At 38.8% G+C, this 19033-nt stretch overlaps 1 protein-coding gene across 3 annotated transcripts in view; it reads left to right on the top strand.

Moving 5' to 3' along the window:
- Positions 1-19033, top strand: part of UXS1 (UDP-glucuronate decarboxylase 1) — a 66950-nt gene that overhangs the window by 34702 nt on the left and 13215 nt on the right. For all 3 annotated transcript variants that reach the window (XM_075711442.1, XM_075711438.1, XM_075711448.1), the window contains exons 7-9: positions 5719-5823; positions 7184-7243; positions 9612-9733. In XM_075711442.1, coding sequence (XP_075567557.1) covers positions 5719-5823; positions 7184-7243; positions 9612-9733 — 287 coding nt within the window. The remainder of the gene's footprint in view (positions 1-5718; positions 5824-7183; positions 7244-9611; positions 9734-19033) is intronic.

The following is a 19033-nucleotide window of genomic DNA, read 5'->3' as shown; positions in this document are numbered from 1 at the left end:
AACCAGACTCAGACAGGCAAGACTGTGTCTCTGGCAAAGAAAACTTTCTTTGTCTCCCAGCTCCTTTGTCACTTTAAAGTAATTGCCAGCTGGGAAACAAAGGAAAAAGAGAGGGTTTTGGGGGGTTTGGTTGGTTGGTTTGTTTTTTTAAAGCACTGTCCAGTACACTTAGCATCTTGTTTAAAAATATATAAATAAATTTGAAGATTGTAAGGAACCTTTGGGGCTTTGTATTTTGTTTGCATTTGTTTCTAGCTAACAATTATATGGCCACTTGGATAATCACAGGCCTAGCTGTATCCTGTTGCAGCAGAAAGAAAGGTAGTTTTTGGCCCTGTTCATCTGAATTGCCACATGCTGTTAAAGGAACCATTCTTATAGGAGCTTCTATGTGTCAAAAATTCAGCAGGTATTTAAAAAACAACAAAAATAAAGTGGGTGGAGGTAGGGAGGCGGGAAGGTGTTCGCTTCTGCTTTGACGGACTAGGATTGGGCAGTAAATTACTGATGGACCACCATGCTTTTGAAGTGACATTTTCACTCTGCAAAAGTTCCCCCAGAGCCTGCTGAAAACTAGATTTAGAAAGGGTTGTGAAGGAATAGGTAGAGAGAAACAGCATAAAACTCAGGTCAGAGTTCAATTCTACGCTGGCTGCAGGTGGCTTTAGCTATTTCTTTGCTCGTTTTTCTGAGCCACTGTGCTTGAATTACCTGCTTGCCTGCAAGCAGCAGTCAGCAGCTTCTCTGAACATTTCTTTAGTCAGCTTCCAGTCTACCCCATTGGTTTCATGACAGTACCATGCTGTGGGAAGGGGATGCTTATGTTCAGAGGCATAACTTGAGGCAGTCATGTATTTCATTCATATTTATGGCTTATCCGTAGGAGGCATGTCAAAGTTCAGCAGACCAATTAAACTTTACCCTCTGCTACATCTTTGCATTATTGCCCCAACACAAGAAATCCAGCAAAATAATTTATGATTAGATTTTATTCACTACTGAAGCTTACAATGTCAACAGTGACCAAAATAAGGAGAAATTATTCCACATCACACTTCATTACACAGAAAATTAACTATTTTCATGTTGCAGACAGGATCCTAGAAGTTTCACTTGCCTTAGCAATGCGGGCAGGGCTTTGAATCAAGTCTGAGCTGGGAGCTTGCTTCCTCCAGCACTCACTGTGTCAGACCGTCTTCGGATACTAAATGCGTTGCTACTGTAGATTGCCTTCTGTGAAAAGCTCTCTTTTGATGCTGCACTGGAGTTGATAGTGAATGGAAATATTACTTTCTGTAGATATGACAGCAAATAGCAGAGTAGTCTGCTACATGAAATTGTATTTCTCTGCACTTTTTTTATATGAGAATAAGTTCTCACCAATGTGATGCATGCCAAAATTGTATCTCTAGCTTTTTGGGCTGTTTTAACATGTTGTAGGCAGCTGGTAATCTCTGCTTTAGAGATTTAACAGCTGTAGACCAAAGAGAGCATGGCAGCATATAAGTAGTAGATATATTTTGTGGCATCTGCTTGAGCGTACTAACTGTCAAATATCATTACTCTGAGACAGTAAAACTTGGGGGTGATGGAGTCATGCAGATTGCCTTAGAAGCTGATCTTGTGTTTATGCTGATAGTTGATTGTTCTGTGTGATGAGGTTTGACTTGAAATAATTTCTCCTTATTTTGGTCACTATTGACATTGTAAGCTTAAGCAGTGAATAAAATTTTAATCATAAATTGTTTTGCCGGATTTCTTGTGTTGGGGCAATAAAGCAAAGATGCAGGACAGGGTAAACTTTGGCATGCCTCCTACATATGAGCCAGTATGCACTCACAAGAGCTATGGGCTTGCCTGGTAGACTTAAAAACAACAGTTAACCTAGAAAAATGTGACTCTGTGTACAAGCACACTTCACTTAAGGAGTCAGAAGGAAACTAGGTTAAATATTTTACCTTGACAATTTTGCCAGTATTTTTAAAGCTTTATTATCAGAACACATGCTTATCTTAAAAAGGTTGTAATATTCCAATATGAAGAGATGCTTGTGCTTTGAAGGCTTTTAACTACTTCTAATTTTTTCATTGGTTAAAGGATTGTTGAAAAGTAATAGCTACATTCCACATGGATAAATCAAGCCACTTGCATACACTGTCACCCTAACTAGTCTGCTTTTTTAAGTTAGAGAGAGGTCAGGAAGCAAAGGCTTGTGTGCTTGCTTTGTCAAATGAAATTTGGGAATCGGGGAAGAAGGGAAGTCTTCAACAGGAAACACATTCCTCTAACATTTCAGTGTTCTCCGCCAGTTGAGAGTAGGTGATAAATTCATAATTCATATTTTTTTCCTACTAGTTGTACCGCAGATACAGCCTGTGCTGTTTAAGCAAGTATAGTTATATTCAAATGAAGAAAAAGAAAAATTGGGGCAAGTTTGGATTTTTTTTTTTTTTCTTAAATTTGAAAGTCAAGAATGCTTCTATCCTGTTTTTGGTAAAAGAGTTAATTTAAAACTGGAGGAAAAAAGTTCATTATGTCACAAATACTGTGAAAGTTAAACCTAACAGAGGGCTAATGGTAATCGATACATCGTCAAAATACAGCTTTGTTTTATATTGCTGTCATTTGCTACTGCTTGTTAATTATAAAACACCTGAGAAAATAGTTAAATGTTTTGAGTGTACCATTTGAACAATAGTGTTCTGTTCTAGGGCAAGACAGCCTTATACCATGCAATATTGTCTTCTCTCAGAACAGCAGCTAGTGTTGACTTTTCCAGGTTCTTTCAGGTTTCAGTGCCAAGCTGTCTTAAAAAAAACAAACTTTCCTTTTGTAACACAAGGAAGGAATTACTTCCCCTTCTTCCATCCTGCCATTCTAATTCTTGCATCACCTTTTGACTACTTATCTTTGATGACCTTGGTAGGGGCTTTGTTCTTTTTCTTAGGAATCACTCTCATTTGATCTTATGCTTAATTTTGTTTTGCATTCTCTTATGCATGTTCTTTTTTTTTAAGTAGTTCTGGCTAGCTGTAATTCATGTTACATAGAAGACAGAAAGACATTTTTATATACAGTAGTTGTGTTATGAAACGCAGGTTGAGGTTTGAATATCAGATACTGCTTGTGAAAATTAGTGCAGTTTTTATTGGTTTGTTTTTACTATAATTTAACAACAACAACAAAAAATCTTTTTTTTTCCCCCTGTAGTACCTCCAGCGTTTGCATTCTTATCTCATGCAACACATTTTGCAACCCTGATACGCTGAAGCTGGTCTCAAGTTAGGATTTGCCTAAAATTTTCATGATTACCAGTGTTAATCAACTAATATCTTGGGATTCTTTTAGGTTTCATATTTAACACTGATCCTGGTGTACTGCACAGCTTATTGAGGTTTTTCTCAGTTCTTTAAATTTGCTGGGGTGAGCTGAGCTCTTTGAAGTTCTGAAGTACAGAAATAGTTACTTCCCTGATGGCCTGTTACAAAACTGATGTTGAGTAAAGTCCTGTGTGCTTGTTTTCCTTGTATCAAGTACCATTTATGATACCTATACGTGTCTTCTGAATTATCTTGATAGAAATGACTGCCATGCTTGTTCTGGAAATGGGCCATTTTATGAAAATGGATAAATAACTGAAAATAAACGAGTAAGCCTGACTTCTGGGTGAACAGACAGCAAAGCACAATTCATTTAGCTTAAGATAGAAATAAACCAAAGTAGAACTTGGAGAGAGAAGGAAGTCCTGATTGATGATATATGTGGCCTTTGAACTTAAGATCTGTCACAGCCTTTATTCTCTTTTCTCTCTCTGTTCTCTTGTGCTAGGAATAATTGTTAAATTAAAAATCATAGAATCATAGAATGGTTTGGGTTGGAAGAGACTAAGGTCTGTTTGGGTTGGAAGAGACTAAGGTCTCTAAGACCTTTTAGTTCCAGCCCCCCTGCCATGGGCAGGGACTCTTTCCACTAAATCAGGTTACTCAAAGCCTCATCCAACCTGCCCTTGAACACTTCGAGGGAGGGGGTATCCACAACTTTCCTGGGCAACCTGTTCCAGTGTCTCACCACCCTCAGAGTAGAGAATTTCTTCCTAATATCTAATCTAAACCCAACCTCTTTCATTTTAGAACCGTTACCCTCGTCCTATCACTACGATCCCTGATAAAGAGTCCCTCCCCATCTTTCCTGTAGGCCTCCTTTAAGTACTGAAAGGCTGCAGTGAGGTCTCCCCTGAGCCTTCTCTTCTCCAGGCTAAACCACCCCAACTATCTCAGCCTGTCCTCATACAGGAGGTGCTCCAACCCTCGGATCATTTTTGTGGCCCTCCTCTGGATCAGCTTGAGCAGGTCCATGTTTTTCTTATATTGGGGGCTCAAGAGCTGGACATGGTACTCCCAGTGGGGTCTCACAAGAGTGGAGTAGAGGGGCAGAATCACCTCCCTTGACCTTGTGGCCACATTTCTTTTTATGCAGCTCAGGATATGGTTGGCTTTCTGGGCTGTGAGCGCACATTGCCAGCTCATGTCCAATTTTTCCTCCACCAGTACCCCCAAGTTGTCATCCTCAGGGCTGCTCTCAATCCACTCATCGCTCAGCCTGTATCCATGTTTGGGATTGCCCTGACCCAGGTGTGGGATCTTGCACTTGGCCTTGTTGAACTTCATGAGGTTTGCAGGGGTTCTAGTCTATACTTAGGACAGTGGTGTAACTGTTTACTTTTTTATACTATTTTGTATTTTATAATATTTTTATACTATACAGCTCTATTTTGCTATTGTGTGGAATATGTATTTCCTGTGGGTGATTTGAATCTTTAGGTTTGTGTACACTGCAACCACAGAAATGCAGCAAATTTAATTAGTTAAGATTGGGACTTGCAGTACCTGGGCAATCTGTTGCCAGTACCCAATCTACCTATGCTCTACATTAGGTTAGGTATCAGTATACCTTCATTGATGGCAAGGTATGGTCTGGTGTGTTGGTTATATTACATAACTGGGGAGGCTGGAATCTCTGTATTGGGGAGGTCTTGTTTGTATTTTTTTAATAAAGCTAAAATGCTGTGTTATCCAAAGTGCAGCATAGAACAACCAGTGGAGCAAAGGCAATAGGGGGAAAAAGGACCAAAGCTGCATGCCCATATCTTGGTGTATATATTTAAAATATAAATATGATACTAATCTCATTAATATTTCATTGATAAGTGGCTTACAAATAAAAATACAATATTTATTTTTCCCAAAAGTTTCCTTCTGATATTAAAAAATGTTTCTGCCATCTTTGCGTGGGATTCCATTTGAGAAAAGTATTCTGAATCTGGTAGTACTTAAAAACTTGAGGGTAATAGAATGTTGCATATACTTTTGCAGCTTCTAAACATTTCTGAAGTGCTCATAACTAAAATTTTTACAAGTGAAAAATGTCAGCACCCAAACATCTGTATCTGTGTCAATAGTGTTGGTATATACTATGCTTTAGTTTTTGTTTTACTAAAAAGTAAGTCTTGCTTTGGGTTACAAGAGGTTTGCATACATATATATTATCTGTAGGTAGCAGTATAGGAAGTGCTGAGTTCCAATGTTAGGAAATACAGAAAGATCTACTTGGTTTTTGATCCTAATGTTTTCTCATTTAATATGTTACATGGGAAAATAATACTACTTTCTTCCGCCCCCCTCCCCCCCCCCCCCCCCCCCCCGCCCCGGTTTTCTGTAGTGGATCAGATCTACCATCTAGCATCTCCTGCTTCTCCTCCAAATTACATGTATAATCCTATAAAAACATTAAAGACCAACACTATTGGGACATTAAACATGCTGGGTAAGTGGAAATCTTTTTTCTTACTTAATTTTGTTAGACATAATATAACCTGGACAGAGTTACTGGAGGGAGAGAAGGGTGGAGCAGATGAGCGGAACATTTTTAAAAGTTGATTCTTTAAGAAAAATAAGGGTTTTTTTTTCCCTTCTGAAGAATTTAATGCTTTTCATTTAAATCTATCTGCAGATGAACTCTGATAACACACAAGCTCAGCTATCAAAGCACAAGAACTTCATGCCTGTAACTTGGCTATGGAGTAATAACAGTGCAGTAATTATAGAAGTCATAGGAACAATTAGGAGCATGGGATTTTTATAGCAAAGTTGTGTCCATGACTGCATTTCTCACCTTGGTGACTGTGGAACATTCCCACATTTGCCATGAGTGACTGTTCCTTTCCACCACAGCAAATGTTGAACTAGGTGGAACTGCATTGGCTCTGTAAACCCTGGACATGAGGGGTACTGCAACCTCTCGTGTGTGCCTTGGCTAGCAAATTCTGCAAGAACATGTAATGTCTAGCTTCATGTTAGGTAATTACAAGACAACATTTTCAGCTTTGTCTATTGGTTTTGATGCTGGGAATGGGCCTATGAAAACAGGGCCTCAAGCCTTCACTACTTTTTCCTCCCATGTTTGATCTATTTGGCATATACTGCAGCTTGAACTGGGTGTCAGTTTATTAGGAGGCAAAAAACCCGCTGGGCTTTAGCTCAGCTGAGTTTCTCATTTGAACAATACTCTAGTGAGTACAATTCAGAGAATTAAGTGATTTAGAAGCTATTGAGGTGCTAGACAGTTGTATGGCATAGATGAGAGATTTCTTGGATTGGCCATGCCAACTTGAAGGCCAGAAAGTCATTGAAATGGAGTGCAGAATAATCTTGAGTGATGGGTAGGATCATCCAGGCTGTTTAAAGGGGCATAATAAAGGGAAAACGATTGATTTTGTTCTATGACACATTATTCTGTATCAGTTTCTTTATGTAGCTTATCTTTAAGTTTTATAATCATAATATGGTGTGTTGTTTCAAGATCCTGTTTTCCTAACTGGAATGGTTTATGCTTACTTGGCCTTTATTTGGGATATATTATGTTAAGTTCCTGGATCTTGGTTCAGTGTAACTTGTAGTCCCAGAAGCAAACACTTCACACATGTGGGTGCTGCTCTGCCATTTCTCAAGTCTTCTAGCTTGGGAGTGGGAGCTATGGATGTGATTTGCAGCTAGATTTATCTAGTAAGAGAAATTGAATTCTCTTTAAAAGCATGTAAAATGGGATCACTCTAAAGCAGTTAATGTGACTGAAAGGTTCTTGAACTTGGTCTAATTATGTTCTTCTTTCCTTGCCTAAAATTTAGGGTTAGCTAAACGTGTTGGAGCACGGCTGCTGCTGGCCTCTACATCAGAGGTATATGGAGGTAAGAAGGATAAAGCAGTGTTTAGCACTCTTGAGATGTGACTGTGTAAAAGGGTATTTAAAAACCTTTTGTTGGATGGTTGATAGATTTTCATCACTGTCTTAGCTTGATTTCTTTATCAGATGTACTTCTCACAGCTTAAAATGCTGGCATTAGTACTCACTTTAAATCTCTACTCAGAGCGGTGGAATGAGGCTCAGACTTTGTCTGTAACCTTCCTATGTCTTAGTTCACGGCTCTTTTTCAAAAGAGCTTGTGGTGGAATTTTGAGTGTTGAGCTCTGCTTAAAATCCAGATGCCATAATGAAAATCTATGAAGAAAGTTAATTTTGGTAGCAAATCTACTTCTCTCTTCCCCAATTGTACTGTTACAATTTAGTAATCACCCTAGTGTGTGCAGCACAGTGCTAGAGAAAAGGACATAACCTCCAAGCTAAGAAAGTAGTGATTGTGCATGCATGCCGTTGCGGTGTCTCTTAAAACGTAATATTGAGCCATGTTACCATATCCCTCCTCCTTCCTTTTACTGTTACTAAGAAGTGAAGTAGCGAGACAATGACTGATAGAACTGCTAGCTGGATGCAATGAGAATCTTCAGTACTTCCCTGGGGTGTGTGACAGACCGTGTGCCTACTAGAGAAACTTCCTGCAGTTGTGAGCTCTTGCCTAATGGCTAATAGCAGTGTTGCAAGCTTAATGGAGATATGCAGGCAGTCACCTGCTCAGCATTAGTAGTTGTGAGAGTCTAGGCTTTAAAAAACAAACAAGCAAACAAAAAATACTCGTCTCTAACACAATGCAAAGCTTTGTGAGGAAAAAGTGAGGAAGGACAAAAAACATACCTCAAAGAGTACACTTTTGGTGGACTAACTTCAGTCAAGAAGATTCAAAGCAAATACTCAAGCAAGAGATCCGCTAAGATGACCAGGCTACCAAGTAAGCAGCTTGAGCAAGTGCAGCGTTCCTACTGCCTCCCTTGCCTTTGATTATCCACAGTCAGGTTCCACAGAGAAAAACAGTAGCCCCAAGGACTCTTCTGTAATTGAACAAACTCCCTTCTGGAACAGGGGAGCAACAGGCAAAAAAAAACCCCAAGTTTTGGAGCCTCATTGCTCTGCTACAATCTGCCTGCTGAAGTGGAAAATTGAAACTCCCATTACCAGGCTTTGTTGTTTCAGTAAAGCCAGTGGAGAGAGTCTACTCGTATCATACTCTGACTAAACAGACAAAGTAATTTTGCTGAAAAATGAAGGACAGAAGATAAAGTCAGAAAATATCTGTTAGCTGTTTCCACAAGAGTTCTCAAAGCAGTGTTGTATAGGAACTTTGGTAAGGCTGCCTCTGGCAGAAAGGAAACAGAAACTGAAGCAGCCGTCTAGACCACAGCACCTTCTGGGGCCCTTTTAAGAGTGCTATAGGCTTTTGTAATCGTGTAAAACCTCTCTGCATTTGTCATTGCTCTGTGGCTCTCATATGGCAGGAATTCATCTGTAATCATGTCTGTGAGCAGCATAAAAACTAGAAGGGTTAATCAGAATGGAGAAACGTTGTTTCAAAAATTAAACTGTAACACTTGGAAGTTTAGTACTAATGTATGCAAACTTCAAACCCAATAGGGAGTATAAGGCAGCACAGGTAGCAAAGTGGGGAAATGTAACAAAAGTGATTGTATTGTTTCAAGCATATAGAGTGAACACACACACACAGAGCTTCCTAGGAGCTTTTTGGTTGGTTCGTTTATTTTGTAATCAAGAGCTTCTCTACTGGATCAAACCAAAGGATTATCTAACCTGATTGTGCCCAGTGCTAGCTAGTAAAAACGCTTAGGATAAAACAGAAGAAACATAGCAAGTACATTGTGGTACATCGCTCTACTCTTTCTTCTTTAAGAAATGCAGTACTTCTCCATTTTGTCCATTTTTCTGTCCTTGTTTCTTATTTTATAGAAGTTGAAGATGCTTTACTTTCTTTTTTTCCAAATACAGTAGAAAGTGCTGCCTACATAACCTATAGTATTTTGTCTGAATTATGTTAGATAAGAGTCTTATTTGTTCCCTCAAGGTAGTCTACCTTTGCAGAGAAGACTTGAGTTTAACTCTCTGCTTGCACACTTTTTCAGGGGAAAGCAGATAATGGCTGCTGTTTGCTTGTACTCAGTTATCTTACTAGAGTCTCACATCTTCCATAACTGTCATTTTCATGGTTCTAGTGAATACACTTTTAAGGAATGGTGTTGAAACTTAGTATCTTTTAAATCCATAGGTCAGAGAGGTGTTAAACTGTACACCACCAGTGATCTACTGAAAGATTCATTACATATAGTCACTTTTTGGATAGATCATTTAAGGTGTTTTTTTTTCCCCCGTAGATCCTGAAGTTCACCCTCAGAATGAGGATTACTGGGGCCATGTGAATCCAATAGGTCCAAGAGCCTGCTATGATGAAGGAAAGCGGGTTGCAGAGACCATGTGCTATGCATACATGAAGCAGGTATTAAACTTGTATCGGATTCAATGGATTTTCTGTAATTGTGAATGCCAAATGTGTGGCAAAACTGGAATATGTGTATTTAGGGGTAGGAGGGCAAAAGAGAATGTCTTGAGTAGGAGCGTTCATACTGTAGCTGCAAAATCTGTTTTCTTTAATGCAAAAGTTTTATTGCTCCCATCTGTTGTGTTTTTTCAGATGAGCAGTGTTCTTCAAGAATATGTGCTTTAGTCTTCTTGATAGACATACTTTGTCTTTCAGTATCGTAAGCAGTTTTTAGATAGATTAGACTAGGGTGACCCGACTAATTTGGGAGCCAGATAACAGAGTTTTTTTAAGTTGGTCCTGTGCTGAGAAGTACTTTGCTGAATAGGGCTATTACTGATAAATGTGGAAAGTTTAATAAGCATAATTGAAATCAGAATATACAGGTAAAAACAAGGAAGTTCTTTAATGAGTACCTACATAGGAGTAATGTATTTTAAATCAGTTTAGAAATGTGTTTAAATTATGTAGGTATAAATACAGCCCTTAACGAAAGATACGACTACTCAGCTGTGTAATGCAGTTTTTCAGCCAAAGACAGTAACATGAGGATAAAAATGCAATTTAAAATATGTTTGTGAATTGATATGTGCCAGTTTCTGTGGGGTTTATAATCAACATGTAGAAACTCATCATTAACTAACCCAACATCAACTCTTCACCTGTATGTGAATCTTATTTAATTGCTGTTCAGCTAGTCTCTGGGAGACTATGCAATTAGAAAATGTGGCACACAAAAGAAAATCATGTCACTGTTTCTTCGTGTTTGCAGCCTTAATATACAAAGGTATAAATCAATCAAATGTAGTATATTCTGTAGAGTTTTAAACCCCTAAGTGATAAAATACTAAAGGCTTTTAAAAACCTTGAAAACAGAATTCAACTTATGTGGTAAGACTTCAGGGATGGTATTTTAGTACAGAGGTTGTAGTAATTTTCTCTTACCGCTTCTAAGAGAAGGCAGAGGTTCACGTCTCCTTTGTTCTCTTTTAAATCTTTTAAGGTACAATATGGGGGTACTGCTCTTGTTCAGGATGATGTTTTCTATACTTCACTGTAGAACAATATTCCTCACAGGTCTGGAAATCCGTTCGCAGTTGAATATTGTAGTTTTTATGAGACATTCTTGTGCTGTAGGGTATTGAATTTTTTGCAAGTTTGTCATACACACTGCAGTATTCTTTTAGAAGGGCAATACTGTAGGTCATTTTGAAAACCATGGGCTGTATCTTAAAGCCACAGGATGAGTCATGATACTATCCCATAAATTTTGTGTGGGATTTACAAAGGATAGTAAAGGTTTGTAAGGCGGAACTGTGATGCACACATACATTAAGTGAAAACTCATGATGCAAATGAGCTGTCTGTCCTAGGGGCAGCTCTGTGAGATATTTCTTGTACTTTATTATGGGTTAGTGAAGTCTGCCCTAGCTTGTCCCACATTCAGGTATATTCTGAAACACTGTTGAGCCTTTTTTCCCCCCAGAATTTAGATGGTACACTGTTATTAGTCAAGGAAACATTATCTTTTGCTAGTGGAAAAATCTGACTACTGCTATGAAAGTAAGTATTGTGCTTTTAAAGGGGTTTTGCAGACAGGAGTGACCTAGCCCAAAACAATTGGATTTACAGGATTTCAGGCTAAAATGTTTCCAGAATCTTCTCAGCTTCAATAAAAAGAAGAAACAAGCAAACTTATTTCTGTGGTTTTTTTTGTAATTTTGTCCAGAGTTTTCCATCATCATGCACATAGTTAGGTACCTTATATATCTAATCATGTTTCCGAAAAATGTAAAAATTAACTTCTACATATACTTCCAGACAGGCTGTTCGAATCGGAACAGTTCTTGAATCTAATCAAAGATTATGACTCTTTATTCACAGTTGTCAGAGTTCCTCACTAGCCTGTCCTGACTGACCAAGACCTTTTTGGTGCGCTCTTTTCTGCTGGCAGCATTGTTTTGTTCACTTATTTTGACCCTATGAATTAAGCATTTCTTGACTTTATGTCCTGTTTACAACTTCTGTCTTTAAGTAAGCCCAGCAGTACTTCCTTATCAAAGAGTCCAAGGGCAGTAGTAGCATTCAGTAATATATAAACATCTGCTTGAAAGGAGAGATGGGGAGTTCAATATTTGCTGGAGGAATGGAGGGCTCTCAAATCCAAAGCACGTACACGAGTTCATCTCATCCTGTGTGAGGCACCTGAGTGTGTGGTTTGAGAAGATATTTGCTATAGGCTTCCAGGAGCAGCTCTCGCTTCTTCAATTCATATGGGAGCGTAGGTCAGCCATGTTCCTTAGTGTGAAGGAAGTACCTGCTTCTGGAACTTTTCTCAAGCCACGGGAAGCTTTAGTTTCTTGCCCTGTTCATCTGGGAACTAAGTTACATCCTCTGATTCAGACTTCTTCAGAATTCCCTTCTCTTCATCTCTTTTTCAGTGCCTGCTAGCACTCCCTCCTGGAAAGCCTTTTTCAGTTCACTCACTTGCCTTAACAAGGTGCAAGACGTAGTTTTGAAACTCTCTTATAAGAACAGCTGGTCAATCTGTTTACTTTCTCCATTCTGTACTCTTATTTTTGTTACTATTCTGCCTATTCTTCCTAGTCCTTCCAGTGTTTCATGCTTTTGCATAAACTTCATATACAGGTGTGTGACTTGAGTTATCATAACTAAATATTAAGCATAACCTTCTTTAAGTGGACAAATGTTATGCTCTGCCTTATAGAATATCCTGTAACCACGACTGTGAAGACTCAAGGTGCCAAAAAATCTTAATATGTAACAGAAGAAAGGGAAGACATGCTAGAGGTGAAGTTTATTATATTAATGTGAGAGAATAACACATGCAAACTGATGTTGAATTTTGTTAAACATAGAAGTGCATTGCAATTGCAGCACTAAGGTGATTTTCTGTTTTTTATTGAGTTGTACTTTCCCCCTGATCTTTAATTTACAAATTGAGTTGGTTTCAGTAATCATAAAAAGCCTTGATGTAAAATGTCAGGGTAATGAAAACTGTTGATTGCATTGCAACTGAAAAGGCATTGAATAGTGAATAACCAAGTAGTTAGTGAGTAAATAGATAGAAAACAAATAGCTATGCTGAATTAAAGCCATTTGCTTTAATGTCTTTTGGGAATTTATCCTGTATTCTCTAGTTATCGCTCGTTGTCCTTGATATTCAAAATGGATTATTTTTAAGCATGCAGCATTCTTTTTTGGTGTTGTCACCTGAAGTTTGTTAGCAGTTTGCTTAAGAAAAGATGCAGAATTGTTGCTTTTTGTGGAAGAACAGAATTGAATTGTTTGTGGTTGTGACGGCATAGGGGGAGAAGAGGAAGCATTGCATCTCCTCAGGGCAATAGTCAAAAGCCCAGAGAATTGGCTAATGGCTAATGGCACAGATGGTGGTTACTGTTGCAGGTATACCAGGCCAAAGCTAAACTGTAGTGGTAAAAGGATTAAATGGATTCCTTTAGCTTTTTAGAAGCCATGCAGAGGAGTTTCACATCCAGGAATAGTGGTGATGCCAGGGTTGGAGAGGGGAGTTTGTAAGGTGCTACAGGCAGTCAGCTGCCTTGGGCAGTGCCTCTAATGTAGGTAAGAAGAGTTGAGACGCCACAGCCCCTCTCACTGCTGACGTGAGAGGGCATTGACACTGTTCAAGTGTAGATGTCAGCACCGCAGCTAGTGTCCCATCTGAGTTATTATATACAAAGCCTGTGAAATTCAGAAAGAAGAAAATCATCCACAATTCCTTTCCTTCGCAAAGTCTGAGAGGTCACACACTCACAGTTATAATAATATTCTCAATAAATGTGGCAGTTCCATTGAAAATTTCAAGTACTGTTTGTTGTTAGTCACTTTTATCTTCTTGATTAATTGGCTCCACTTTGAAAAAGGAAACAGTGCTGCTTTCAACCACTCGTTCACAAATAGGCTTTTATACTTTGGAAAAGAGAAATCACAGATAAAATTCCTTTCCCATAGTTCAATAAAGTTAAGTCCTGCAAACTGTAATAATACAGAAATTAAATAATGCTAAGCTTTTAAAACTGGCTTGTTCCAGTTACTGTCGTACAGCCCTTCTGATAGTCCTGCCATTTTGTAAAACCTGCTGGTACGTATTCTCTGTACTGTTGGATTAATGGATCTGCACATTTTCTAATCAGTTGTTAGAGCTATCTGTAATAATTTTTTTGCTGTGTTAGGAGCTCTGCACATGAACCAAAACATTGTGTTTGGTCCTGTGCAAACGTAGAAGTGGAATATAGTTTTACAAAGCTATCTGTTGTTAACATTCAGTTGGAGGAAGTGAGGTGAAAAGGGGAGGAGGAGAGTGCTGCAGTGTCTGAGGTGATATTATAAAAATGCAACCTGTTGTTTCACTGGGTCATTAGTAATAGGAGCCCTTCAGTAAATGGAGAGTTTCATTATTTAAATATCTGTTTATAAATTGTGTTGTTTTATCTCAGTTGTCAGAACTTCCTAATACAAACATAGCATGGATATAGTAGGAGACTTTTTTCTGTCAGTGGAGCAACAATTTTTCTGAATTATGTGAAAATAAAGCAGGAAAAAACTGTTAGGTTTTCTGGCCCATATTCAGACACAATGGTTTTGCTAATGCTCTAGTATCTCTGCTCTTTCTGTATGCTCTGAACTGTTAACAATTGAAGAATAACTTTATACAGTAGACAAGGTTAGAAGATTGGATTGCAATGATTATCAAAGCCATGGACTAAATAAATACAGGCAGTTCCTAAGAAAAGTCTGAATGTTTTCCATACTCTCTTTGCTTTAGGTTTGTTTTTTTTCTTTTCCTTTCCTTGCTGTGCTGTAAGAAATCCCATCTTCTGATTTCCCTCGGGTAATTGGAGAACTTAGTTCTTTGTTCTTGATATTGTTAGTTTTGCAAATTGAATTTTGAAGTTAGGAAGACTTTAAACTTTTTTTGGAGATTGACTCACTTCACTAGGTTTGTCTGGTGTCTGAATAAGAACATATCCACAGCAGCATTCATCTCTTGATGCAAAGTGTGTGTCGCTTCTCATGTTCTTTTCAATTTGGCACACCTCTCATTTTTGTATGTCAGACGCCTCCTCTTCATACAGCCACCGTTGCTCTAAAAGCAGTGGTAAGGCATTTTCTTTCACCTGTAACTGTCATTGTTACGCTAATTCATGAGTGTAACTCTGCAGAGTTCTCCATTATGCAGATGACCAAAATTAAATAGTTTGGTGTATATATTGTTGTTTGTTTGCATGTATTCCTGAGCCTTACTGGAAGCTGTGATACAGTTCTCATTCACTAGGTATTACTGCACTGATTATGTTATCTGCTACCTCATGTTCAGAAGCCATGTTGTGCAGTAAAATACTGAAGTTAAAATCTCTGTCTAAAGGGGATAAGCTACTAACTCGGGCATAGATGCACTGAAGTGGTTACATATCCCTTCCCAATGGCAATGTCTCCCATCAAAGTGTTGATGGAGGAGGCCTGTGGCTGTTTGCATTGGCCATGTACAGTACATACAAGAGGTATGCAAGCTGAGGCAAGTGCTAGAAATAGGACGTACTTTTAGCAGGAAGGTATAAATAATGGTATGAAGAGACCTCGAAGAGAAGTGTAGCTTCTCTAGTCTGGGAAGTGTTGAACTAGAAGCATAGTAATATTTCAACCATAAGATAAGAGTATGGGAGGTGTGCCTTGGTTGTGTTCAGGGATCTGCATTATGCTGAAAGTAGTCAGATGATTGTGATCATCTTTCCTGGCTTGTTTAGGAGCTTTACTGTTTATGAAATTCAGATCTCAGCATCACTATTTTTGCAAAACAGTTTTAAAAAGCTGTTAGTAACCAGGAATTAATTTCATTTTGCTTATATAATAGGCAGTACGTATATATAAAATACCTTGGACCAAGCCTCAGTGTCGAGTATGGTAGCTTAAACACATCGCCAGTGGATGCTGGTGAACACTGTGCTGGTAATTCTGCTGTGATTACAATTCAGGGTTTGGGGAACAATTTTGAGAGTTAGTTAATGATCTCTGAAACAGATGGGAAAGAATATGAATCAGTAAGAAAGTGACTAATAAAGCAAAGGATGCAGGCAACAATTTTAATAATTTTAACTGAAATATTGATAAAGACTTGTATCAGGTCGCAGTGATATCCGTGCAACTGTCTGGGCTTTCCCTGGCAGATTTTTTGAACGCAGTTGTCTGCTGGAGAGCAGAGGATTGCAGCTTTCCCTTTCCTGATTTCGTATGCAGGGCGGTCTAATTCATGCTTGCTGTTCAGGTAGATCCACAGACTTTACAAAGATGGAAGCACTGTTAATTAGTAGGAGAAGCTTGCCTGATATCCATATGAATTACAGCCACAGCATATGTTCAAGCTGTTTCAGTTAGAAAAACCTCTTGACATTTGAGTTGTATTCTGTATTGATCTATTTTCTGAGACAGTCAACACAAGGAGATATCTTTTCTTAAAAGGCTTATAAAATTAAAAGAAGTCTTTTTAAATTAAGATGTTACCATAGCATCCTTCATACCTGGATACTTCCTGGAGCAGGGATCTCTAGAACTAAGTGGTAAAGATGCATGCTGAAGACCATGGACAAGTTTGTTTTGCAGGGGAGACTGGATAACTAATGCTACTTTTTGACTGACAGCTACAGAATAGTCTAAGTATTTATTCAGAGGAGGTACCTCTGTAAGCGATAACAATCTTTCTTGCATCTTTTCTGTCTTCCCTCTCCATCAGTACAGGCACAGTCTCTGTGAACGTGTCCATACTGGTAAATAATAGAGTGAGCTGAAGTGTTTTGATAGCCCACAATGCTGCATTTTATTAGCTTACTCCTGGGCTCTTTTTTTGGATTGCTCAAGGAACTTTCTATCTGATTAATCTGCTATGGGAAGACACAGTCTTCAACCATGAGGACAGAAGCAAGTTGATCACATTTGATCTCAGCGTCAGGGATTAGTCTCAAGCTCTCTTTTATTCAGCAGTATAAATGTGGGCCAAAGAAGTTTTTCTCCTTCCTCTAGGATATAATAAAATATTGTGCATGACTTACTGCCACAAATCTGGGGAAGTAATTGGCTTTGCTAGTGGGAATACGGTGGAAGTAGTCAGTCATAATTAACATGTTGTTGTTGATATTCAGAGTAACAGGACATAGGTAGGAGTGTACCATAAGTATTTGTAGGCAGTTAATACAAAAAGGAGTAGAGTTACTCAACATGCAAAAAGGATTGCTTCAAAGGAAATGTTCATGAAATGGCAAAAGGAAGCTTAGGACAATTTAAGTTACTGGCTCCAAAATCCCTTTGTCTGTGGAAGAGTTTCTTTTGAGAAGATAGATCACAGTTTTACAGGCACAAATGAAAATTCAGCTGCATAGAAAATAGGTTTTTTCAAAGCAGTAGACTGCAGAGAAAAGCTTTGCTAGATGACACTATAAATAAAAAGTTACTCATTTTAAAAGACAACATTACAGCGGGGGGAGGGGAATAAATAGAATGGAGAAGAAATACTGGATTCACTGTGGCTGTGAGTAAGTGCCTATAGAGAATGTGTTCGTTTTCTTTTCTAGATCCCTTGCTAGTTTCCAACCAATACTGGAAAACAAGGCTGCTGCTGTAGCTTGTGCAGTACAAGAGAGGCTTTTTGGTCAGCATTGTTTAATGAGTTATTTTTACCTTGAGTACCAGCTTCCAAGCACCTCATTTTCTGTACTTGTTATTAATGGCAGTATCTGGAAAGCCCACATGAAATACAATCCTTCCCTGAAGGAGTTGGTGTCCTTTTTAAAATAGAATGCTGGGCAAAGCGAAAGAATGAGAAACTATCAGAGCATGTACTTCCAGATACAGTGAAGGCGTTGGGAATGGCTCTGTAACATGCTGCTGCAAGTATATGTTTGACATGTTACACTGCTGTGCTTTTTTAGCTAACAGGAAATAAAGAACATATTCCCAACTGATGCATTTTGCGTGGGGAGGGATGTCTGCTCTTTCCAGGGTGTCTCAGTGGGGCCAAGTGGATGTTGTGAGGTTATTTTTTTGGCTCTGTGGTGGATGCAAGCTTGTTGTGTGACAAAGACCCGAGACTGTGGCTTTTCCTATGACACAATAGTTAACTCCCTGGTTACTGTTAGCTTACAGTTTAGTTGCAAATACAAACAACGTTTCATCATGGCGACTGAAACCTTACCTGCAGTTAAACAGAACTGGATGTTGTTTGGCCTTCTCCATACTAGGGAGTGTTGGGCTTTACCTGTACTACTTGGTGTTTCCCATTTCTCAACACCAAGTAATAGCTAAAGTGTTAAATGTGCCTTTTGCCTCGCTCACTCTCTCATCTGTAAAAACGTAATGCTATTGCTTTCACGGAAATTCTTTGAGGATTCATTTGTTTATGAATCTCTTGGAGACCCAAGAGAGAAGACCAGATTTTCTTGCAAGTTTCTCTTGTATGCGAACCTACATTTATTTCCAAGAAAAATGTGTTTCCAGGTCTCTCCTGAGGGAAGTGTGTGTGAGCTGCAGGCTTCAGCCACAGATGTATGAACAATACGCTTCTTCCACACACACTCTTGTCTTCCAAGAAAATGGCAAGCATTGGTAAATTGCTTACTAAGGCAATGCCTTAGTAAAAGGCATTGAAAATACAAGATGTTCTGTGTATCCTCTGAAGGAATAACTGAATTTTTGCAACTCCAGAACATTGTGCATGTGACTTCAGTTGCTTCAGTTGAATCAGCAGCACAAAGTTTGCTTCAGACGTAAAGTGTTTCCTGTGACTGATACAAGGATGGCTTTTTCTGGAAGCGGGGAGGACCAGGGAGTATGAGGAGGATGGATAGGCCTGGGCTAAAGTTGACACCTTCCTCCGTGCCTTGTGGCTGTCACTCTCACATGGTAGCATCTATCTGTTTACAGCATTAAGACACTGCTCTGAACTCATCAGGAGCCAAGTGCATGCTTCAGCTCACAAAGGCCAAACATCCTTCTTGTAGGCTTTATCATGAACTGTGGCTTGTCCAAATGAGTGTCAGTAAACAGAAAATACCTAGGGAGATTACTTCAGTCTGCAGTCTCCCAATGTTAAAATGTTCTGTCCAGGCAGTTTCCAATTTCACATATTTGTTGCATTTTGCTTTGAAGATTTGCGAAATATCCTCCAGAAAGGACTTCTGGGAATAATAGAAATATTTCTCGGAAAAAAACTAAACTGTTGAAGAGACC

This window comes from Pelecanus crispus, chromosome 1 (genome assembly GCF_030463565.1).
Source record: "Pelecanus crispus isolate bPelCri1 chromosome 1, bPelCri1.pri, whole genome shotgun sequence".
Classification (NCBI taxonomy): Eukaryota; Metazoa; Chordata; class Aves; order Pelecaniformes; family Pelecanidae; genus Pelecanus; species Pelecanus crispus.
This window is presented reverse-complemented; position numbering and strand designations above follow the sequence as displayed.